Source organism: Dermacentor andersoni, chromosome 4, assembly GCF_023375885.2.
Source record: "Dermacentor andersoni chromosome 4, qqDerAnde1_hic_scaffold, whole genome shotgun sequence".
NCBI lineage: Eukaryota > Metazoa > Arthropoda > Arachnida > Ixodida > Ixodidae > Dermacentor > Dermacentor andersoni.
The window spans coordinates 193,080,971-193,090,313 of NC_092817.1; the positions used below are offsets into that span (position 1 = coordinate 193,080,971).

A 9,343-nucleotide genomic window follows, 5' to 3' on the forward strand; every position below is an offset into this window, starting at 1 on the left:
GACCACCATGAGATAAACAAGGTGGAAATTGGAGGCTTATGGAACCGTCAATAGCAAATGCGTTATTCATTTGTGCGGTGCAGCCACAACGGCATAGATTTATAACATTTACAAATACCTTGAAATCGACAGCAATAGCCTGCTCTCTTGGCGCATGCATGTTGAATATATTCCTAAGGACGCTAACCGCATCCGGTGTTACTTGTTTCGTAATTTTTTCCCTATGACTACTGTCGCTAAATCTACATCTCTATGACACACTTGTTCGCCTTACGATAGAATATACATGAGCGGTCTAGTAACCTAATTACGTAACCCTTTACGCTATGCTTGATATCATACAGAATCACCCTGCTTGTTATATTTTATGAAATTACCCTCGTTCCGCCAGTGTTCCTTCCACGAAGGCCATAATCGTCTTACCTGACCTCTCATCACGTCTCAAAATGTTTACGGCTTTCTTTGTACTACAGTAACTATTGCTGTAAACCAGTTTTGAAAAGATTCCTTCTTTTCCTCCCGTGTATGTATTTCGCACTAAGACCATAACTTCAAAGTGTGTGTCATATTGCTATAGTAATGTGTGCAACGATTCTTTCAGCCCCAAGACTAGTGTCGAATAGAATTGCTTTTCTTTACCTCTCCCACCGCCATTTTGGTAAATCTTCGCCGGGCATGTTGGTAATTTTTTTAGTTATATTGCTATATGTTACTCAATCTAGTTTCTTTGCTATCTGCCGACTGCTTGTGATTGTTTTATTTATTTAGTACCCACAGCGCTCATTCGGGCATTACAGCGGGGGTGGGGTGGGGGTGGGGGGGGGGGGTGCACAACAAAAAAAAAAGCATAAAAATTGCAGGTTTGCTTAAATTCGATCGTCTAAGTGAAAAACAGATTATTATACGCCGACGCAAACAAACACACAGCAACGCTGCACGCAGCCACGTTGGACACAGGCACGTTGCAGATGTCACATGTCACATGTCACATGTGAAAACAAGTACATAAAGCACAATGATTACAAAGACTCATCATGAAAAAGCAAAAAACAAAGCGAATAATAAGTTGCAATAAAGAAGAATGGGGTGATTAAGATATACAGTACAACAAGGTGAAAAAAGAGGCTCTAAAAGAAAGAAAATGTCATTTGCAACTGGGATTTTTTATAGGTCATGATGATTGAAGACCTACACGCGATATTTATCAAGCCTTGGGGATCAAGAGATTCTTTCGCTTTTAATGCAGAAAAGAACTTGGTAGGACAAGAAATTCCTACAACTGAGGATTCCCAGTTGCTTCCTGTAATGCCCTCACCCCCCCCCCCCCCCCGCCTTTGAAGAAGTTTAAATTAATGTTAAAATAAATAAATAAATAAATAAATAAATAAATAAATATTTATTAAGGCCAATGCCTTAAGTGGCTTATGCTCCTGGTCGTCTGGAAAACGCACCGTACGCCACAAAAAGTCATGTGAGCTCGCCTTGTGCAGACACGCGCTGGTGCCACTACTCTCGAGTTCGTCGTGTTCTTCCAAAGCTGGTTACGATGCCACTCATCTTGCCAAAAAAAGGCGAATTACGATAAAGTTCATTCAAGCACTTGGACCCACGACCTTCAGTGCGAGTCGAAACTTCGAGCTTATGTGGAAGTCAAATCCACGACCTTTGGTGGGACAAAACAAGTAATAAAAAGTAACAACGCATTCGAATGATAATGTGAAGTAATTTAATGAATGCCATTTGAGCGCGCAGGTATTCACATTCACCCTCTTTGGCGTTTGCCAAAGTGACTGTCAAGTTTAATATCTCACTGCACTGACTGATCCAGTTTCATATCGTTCTCGTCTCGTGTGCCATCGATGTGCGACATATGCAATATCACTGGCGACGCTCCTCCCGCGGCCAACGTTGTCAGACACCCGGTCGCTGTCAGGGCGCTGTTTGTTTTTACCCCAGCAGTTGTTGCCCTGCATGCTGCATCGCGCCAACATGTTGCATCCGCGTACAGTTAGAACATCGGTCTGGAGTCCAAGCTCTATGCTAAACCTTGCTATCGCAGTCAATGCTTCGCACTTTGGCTGAAACTGTCAAATTTTCTGATAGCAATCTAATCACAAGGAAATGTTTCATTGTTGCCCTTGTCGTTCGTTTGAGAGAAATGAAAGTAGATCTATTACGGAAGAAAAAGAGTAATGAATGCACAAGTAATTCATGACAAACTAACACCCAACAATAATTTTCGTAATCTCTTTACTCGGTAGAAATAAACGTGAGTGTACAGATGCCTCTCGTGTACAACACTCATTTTTTCCCGCTAAACTACCTTACGTCGATTGCTGGTCGATTCTGCAATGCATCCGTGGTGAAAATCCCCGACGTAAGACTTCTTCGGCCACCATTTTAAGGCACATCCAAAATGGTCTAGAAGACGATCTCCCACTTCAGCAGTTACGAGTCTTGAGCCGAGGTCGCAACTGGACATAATGACGTAATGTTCTCCGTGATAATATTGTATCGTAAAGTGCTGTCGCTACTTGTTCCGTGCCGAAGAGATGAGGCGAGCACACACGAGATTCCTAGACATTTTTTCTGATTTGATTTATTTGACCTTTAATTACCCGAATTACACAATTAGGGACTTGCACATTGCATTCCTATGACATACGAACAGCACTCGCAGCGACCTGGTCTCTTGGTGCCTCCGGTGCGAACTCTCTCCGGACGCATCGAGAAGCGTCCCAACACCCTGCCACAGAGCAAACAAAAATACCAATCACAACTCCTCGTTAACGAGAACCAATCAGTCCACACACATTCAAACCTGTGCACCCAATTGCGGACAGGTTACGCCTAGTTTGAAGTCGATGACAGCCCTCTGACTAAAGAATTAAAGCCCATAGCAAACTAACAATATACAGAAGACTACCGAGACAGCCGTTGTGCGTTTAACGAAGTAGAGCGTAGAACTATGGCGGTCTAGCAAGCGAAGTACACAATAGAGTTGGGGAGCATTGACGGAACAGTTTGAGAAATTATAAGATGGGTGACAACGCGGTCGCCCGGCCGGACTCTTAGAAGTACAGCGGGTGGTGCCCCGCCTGAGATTCCCCAATAAGCCTCGCCACTTGTGGGAGAAAAGACATTTCGAGAGAGAAAACGTCAATAAAGAAAAGAACACTGCTACACAGCACTGTTGACGAAGCGAAAAGACAGACAGATACGCGAAAAGAATGTGTGATGTTTAAAAGCCTGCAATAGTCGGGCTTGCAACAGGGCAAAGCTAACGCAACTATATCACGAAGTCAAGAGAGAGAGAGAGATAGGGAGAGAGGGGAGAGAGGGAGACATAGAAAGTGAAAGGAAGGAAGACAGGGTGGTCAATCGGACGAGCTTCGACTTTGCTTCTTCAAACTGAGTGTAAGGGGAAAGAGAATAAGAAGAGAGAGATAGGAAACACTGCGAGCGCACGCAAGAGGACGTACTGCGGCACTACACAAACGGTCACTCAGGTCGGAGCACTTCAAGAAATGTGTCACGGTGTGCGCGTCGGACCACTACAACTTTCAAAAGTGTTGGTTGTGCCACTTACGCAGTTACGTCACTTGCTCCTAAAGTACCAGTGGAACTCAAGGAAATGGAGCCTACACACGTGCTAAAAAATTTGCGAATGGAAAATGTAACAGATAACGTGACGATGTGCGAAAGTTATGCGAAGAAAATCTGACGCACAAATTGTTGGACAAAAATACGAATTAGGAGAGTACGTTAGCTCATGAAATTTCAGACCAGAGAGGGTGTGAATTGCTGTTGATACTGATACGCGGGAGTTCGTCGCTTAACTTGCTGTTTCTCCTACGTGTCCAACAAAAATTAATTAATTTATTTATTTACCTATTTTAAGTACCGTCAATCGCCGGAACTTTAAAGAGTTGAGCGGGGTTACAATTAAAAAAGTAATTGAAAATTCAGAAAAATAAAGGGTGACAGTGTTAAGAAATAGAATAGCACTGGAAAACTGTAATTATAACAATTATAACAATTATAAAGTGATTGAGAAGTCACTTCACATCCCAGAGCTAGCAGGTGTTGGCTTTCAAATCTTATTGCTACGATTTCGTTCAGCGATTGAAGAATTGGAGCTAGGTTGTCCGAGCACTACTGACTCCTTGCCGAGTCGGTCGCCTCTTAGCACCGAGCCATGGCAACTGTCGAAAGCACAGACGTAGAGTGGCGCAGCCCACGCGCGCGACTTTCAGCGCGCAGAGGGGGAGGCGGCAGCAGCCACTTAGCCGAAGGTCGTGCGCTCTCCAGCCAGAGCAGCATCAACAACGACATCCTATCTACCACGGTGCCTCTCCGATTCTGCGCGCGCTTCAAGGGGTGGCCGCGAGAGGCGACTTATCTGGAGTGCGCGCGCGGTGGTGATTGCAGCCAGTGCAGTTCGGATCTCGGCACTCGAGTCTCCCAGAGCCCCCGACGACAGCCGCCCCACTCGACGCTCCCATCCTGCAGGCAGGTGAGAACGTGACCTGGCTGAATCCTGACGCGGCGGGTAGTACGGTGCATATTCGTGGCGAGAATTTGATGAGTACAGCGCAGCGCTCGCGTTCTAGTCTATCATTAGGCTCGCTAGAGTACGAGACCTATGAAACCAGCAATCGTTAATTGTGCTTTCTTTTGGGCAGTTCTTCACACACGCTTTCTCTTAGTTTTTTTCACCGTGACTATGTTGCCGCGTGTGCGGTTTCTGTGTGTTACCTCTGTGGATCGCGGAGCGAAGCTCTACCATACTCTCACCGTTTAGTTGATTTATTGTAACGCAAGAATAAAAAAAGAAAGAGCACTCGGGTCATGTCTTCGGATGACGAAAACTGCTGGGAGTGCAACAGAAAGCAACCACGGGAAGTCAGTAGCATCGTATGCTGCATGGACGACAGGAAAACAACCCCAGACGCAGAACATGCTGACTTATAAGGAAATGGCGTTCACAGCATTAGAGTTCCGTTCACAGTGCCAGTTAAGGAAAATCTGTTGAACAGAATATACGAATAAAGCGAGCAGGGGTAGGGAACAATGCATGCGGACGTCGGGGGACACCGTAGCTAAAGGAACTCGGGACGATACTGATGTGGATATGTTTACAGAAGTATTTTAAACTATTCTTCTCATCTCTGAGAAGGTTGCAGAGGAACGCAAGAAAACAGGGAACAGAATCTGTAGCGAAAGCGCTTTTAACATCGCGTGCAAGTCATGTGTGTGGATTGGGTAACGGGTAGTTCCAGTACTACTATTCTGATAAACGTCGTAAAAATTGGTGTCCTCTATACTAGTTTTAAGAGTGAACGCAAGTGATGCTGTTGTAAAAAGACTTTACAGATTTACAAATAGCAATAGCGGTGTCACACAGTGACGTAGGCCACAATGGTGATTCTCGTTGGCCAGTAGCACTATATATATATATATATATATATATATATATATATATATATATATATATATATATATAGTGAGAGAGAGAGAGAGAGAAAAGAAAAGAAACCGAAGGACCTCATTTTTATTAGTTAAATCTCACAAGCGAACAACAATGACATGACATGAAGGACAGCGTAGCGGCAATTATTTGTACTTAATAACTGACGTAAATAAACGATAAATAAGTGGAAATGAAAGTGGATGGTAGTACAACTGGCCGGCAGGTGGGATAGAAATGCACGTCCTCCATTACACAGGCGATGCTCTTACCAACTGACCTACCGTGGCGTCGTTTTCCCACACGCTTTCTGGGATATTTATTAGCAATAACTTTGTTTGTCCATTAGAACTATCCGCCGGGAGTGTTAGCCAGCGCCACCATTCACGGCCATGCAATCGATTTGGAACGTCCGATCTACCACAGGCGTCACGTATTACGTGAATGTTTAGGGTGAAGGCAAGTGGTAAAAAAAGAAACCACACATGGTACTTGAATACATCAAAGCTGCCGGAAACGATACCCTCGCTTTGTAATAAACGAGAAGCGTGGAAACTGAGGCGGCCGATTTTCATTAGTAAAATCATAAGGAGCCGACAAGAATGACACGAAGGAAAGACAACATAGGGGAAATTATTATTAGTTAATAAAAAGATGATATTGAAAGTCGGTGAAAAAAACAAATGGCCGCAGTCGGGTTACAAACCCACGTCTTCCCATTACGCTTGCGATTTTGTATATATATATATATATATATATATATATATATATATATATATATACAGTGCGACTGATGGAGGTCTGGTGTGATTGGGGTCTGCTGTGTGTGCCTTTTTTCATCCGAGTTTTCCTTGTTTGTGCCTGTACACTTCTTAAATATGGAATACCAGCGCGTCGAGGCTGCCACATTGCTGTAAATCCTATCCGCAACCTCGCCTAACACCACTTCTCGCCTTTCGGCGTGACGACTGCAACCATTCAAGTGTTGTTGCATGTTCTGCGCAGGAGTCAAGATGGCGGCCCGGTTATTGGTGCTGCTAGCGGGCTGCCTGCAGGCCGCCGCGGCAGCCCGAGCTCCCATCTGCGGCACGCCCGAAGCGTGGACCGTGGGCGGGCAGGACGTGCTCGCCCAGCACCGAGGAAACGTCACGCTTGTGGCGTTACTCAAGGCTTCCTGATCTTTGTGTAGGCAGCAGGCCTCCGGGTAAGGGACGGCGCCTCGCTCTTCTAGCTATGACGGATGTGCGGTATATGTTCTCTAAGACGCAATCAGAGTCTGCCGCGCCCCAACTTAGCCCAGTCGGGGCCGCAGTTTGTCCTGGCTTTAACCCTGGTGAGCCTCGCAGAAGGATTTCCCAAAAACAGAACCGGGCTGCTGAAATGATCTCGAATGACCTGTCGGAGGCGATGCCTTAACTTTGCCATCTTCTATCGGACACATGTCCAAGGCTGAACTGCTCTCATGAGGCGAACGCTTTATTAATCTGACTGAAGCGCGATGCATTTGAAACTAAGAGATGCAGATTATTGGCAGTGCCGGTAGCAGACTGTCGATTTACTCCCTCTTGTTCTTCACAAACAATTGAGAAACATTCCAATATTCTGAGAATGTAACAGATGCCTACAACTGCGCAACCTTGTAACGGTTACAGATATCATAATCATAAGTGCATCATATTCTTGCGAACTGTTCACGAAGTTAATAATATTTCTCTAAAATATGTATAATCGCCATAAGAAGTTAAGTAAGCTGTAAATGGGCATGCTAAATATGTCCCTTTTCAATGGTATTCTTTGTTCCTTCTTAAGAACTTACTATCCCTCAACCAATTTAAAACCACCGTTACTTAATTGCACGCCCAACAGCGGTTATTGCCACATACCGGGCAAAAGCAATCCAGCCATGTCATGTTGGCGAGTTCATTCACTAACCACAATGATAAATTATCACAGTCATGCCATTACGAAGACACATAAATATATAATGAACGCGAAAGGCAGCTACCGTAACCGTTATACAGCCACTTTCGCCATGCATAAAGTGGGGCTAGTTACGGTGCAATGTTATTCAGTGCACTGTGCAAAACAGCACCAGATACAAGCGGGGTCAGAGCGCAAGCGTTCGCACTCGTGCGTTCTTTCGCACCATGTCTCAATTTAGCATTTTTATGCACCACGCATTTCCTAAGTGAACAACTAACGGGTTTATTAACTTTCCATGGCACGTTCTGAAAGCGCGCGATATTATCTCGTCAGCACCACGTTCGCTTCTACAATAATGAATTGTCGGCTGTTAATTTATGGTGAACAAACAGCGTGTTTGTGTTTATTTTGCGCTGACTCACGATAAAAGTGATAAGAAAAGTGGGGAGGGAGAACACATTGCGACAATTTTTATACCACGCCGAAATGTCCCAACATCTCAGAAGCAACACTTCGCAACTACATCACGTTGATCTTTCGAATGCAGTAAGGAGAGCTTGGAGTTCACGGCCTAGCAGGATAGTGCGCAGAGAAACGGGGACGAAAGAACACGTGACGGCAAGCACAATCATATGTGTATGCGTCTAGCCAACTCTTCTGTTTGCCTGTCCCTGTTTGTGCTATGCCATAAGGCCATCAGTATATGAAGTGCCAACGAGGCCGGTCATCTTGCCACATTGGTTGAAGAACATGACAATAGCGGTATGACAATAGCTAGTATGTGCTTCGTTGCTGATAATTACTTGCGCAGCGCTATATGTAACATTGACAAAAGTGAGCGTTGTTTAGTGGCTTCTTCAAATGCATACCGTGTGCTATTATCGCGACGTAGTAAGACGCACACGATTGATTGAATAAATGCTTAATTGGAAAAGATGACAGAAGCCATATTGGGAGAGAGGGAATAAAGGGGATGGGCCATAACGAGCTCTTCAAGCCTGTCTCCTAAGCAAATGCTATGTGTGTGAGTTCGAAACTTCTTTAGGATGGTCGAGAGAGCAGTCTGGGTTTGTCCCGGTAGATTAGTCCGTGGGTGGTGAGTTGATATAGCATGGCGCCACGATGCGCGATTTATCCGCTGCGCAGTCTGGAGGCTCTGTTGCAGCGGCTTCGGGCCAACATGAGCGAACTGCAGTTCCTGGTGGTCAACGACCGCAAGTCGGCGCACCTGCGCGACCATCTCGACCGGCGCGTTTCGTTCGCCGTGCACCAGGAGAGCGAGGAGGAGCCAGTGTGGACCACCATGGGTGGCAGCAAGGACGACGTCTTCATCTTCGATCGCTGTGGCCGGCTTGCCTACTACGTCCCGTTCCCCATCAGCCTCGTTCTGCCGGGTCACCTGCCCGTGGTCGAGGACTCCCTGCGGCGTGCCTACGACGGCGAGCCGTGCGGGCTCAGCTGCGAAGAGCCAGTCGAGAGAAACCCTCGCACTACCGACGCCTCGGCTCGGCGCAATTCGCTGGGCTGGCGCGTGCTGCACATGTTGTTCGGCGGCGAGCAGGACGACGAGTCCGAGCAGTGCGACGAGCGCAAGCAGATGCAGTTGAGAGTCTGTTGCCACCCGAACAGCCGCATCGAGAGCCCCTATTGCCGGCAAGCGCCCAGCTGCCAGGAGCTCGGCGCTGCCTGCGGTTCCTGATGACAGTAGAGCCATCCGTTCGAGTCCTCCGGTCCCTGCGCGTCCTGGTGGGTCTCTGACAAGGGTTGCGGTCCCCCATGAAGACGCTGGGTCAAACCAGGGCGCACTCGCCCAAGGCTCACGTGTCCGATGCCGCGCTGTGCGAGACGTGGCCCGAGGAGGCCTCGCCTGGGACGCGTAGTAAAAGGAGGGCCGCGTGTGGCCCCGCTTCCAAATGGCTCTGTCATTTTCTCGTACGCTGCGTTTACGGT

The 9,343-nt window shown here is 46.6% G+C and overlaps 1 protein-coding gene across 1 annotated transcript; it reads left to right on the plus strand.

Moving 5' to 3' along the window:
- Positions 1 to 4,405: 4,405 nt before the first annotated feature.
- On the plus strand, positions 4,406 to 9,307 carry LOC126530437 (selenoprotein P-like). The gene is made up of 3 exons (XM_050177710.3): positions 4,406 to 4,516; positions 6,476 to 6,674; positions 8,540 to 9,307. Exon 3 carries the CDS (start codon positions 8,574 to 8,576, stop codon positions 9,090 to 9,092), a length of 519 nt encoding a protein of 172 aa, XP_050033667.2. The 5' UTR covers positions 4,406 to 4,516; positions 6,476 to 6,674; positions 8,540 to 8,573; the 3' UTR covers positions 9,093 to 9,307.
- The last annotated feature ends 36 nt before the right edge of the window (positions 9,308 to 9,343 follow it).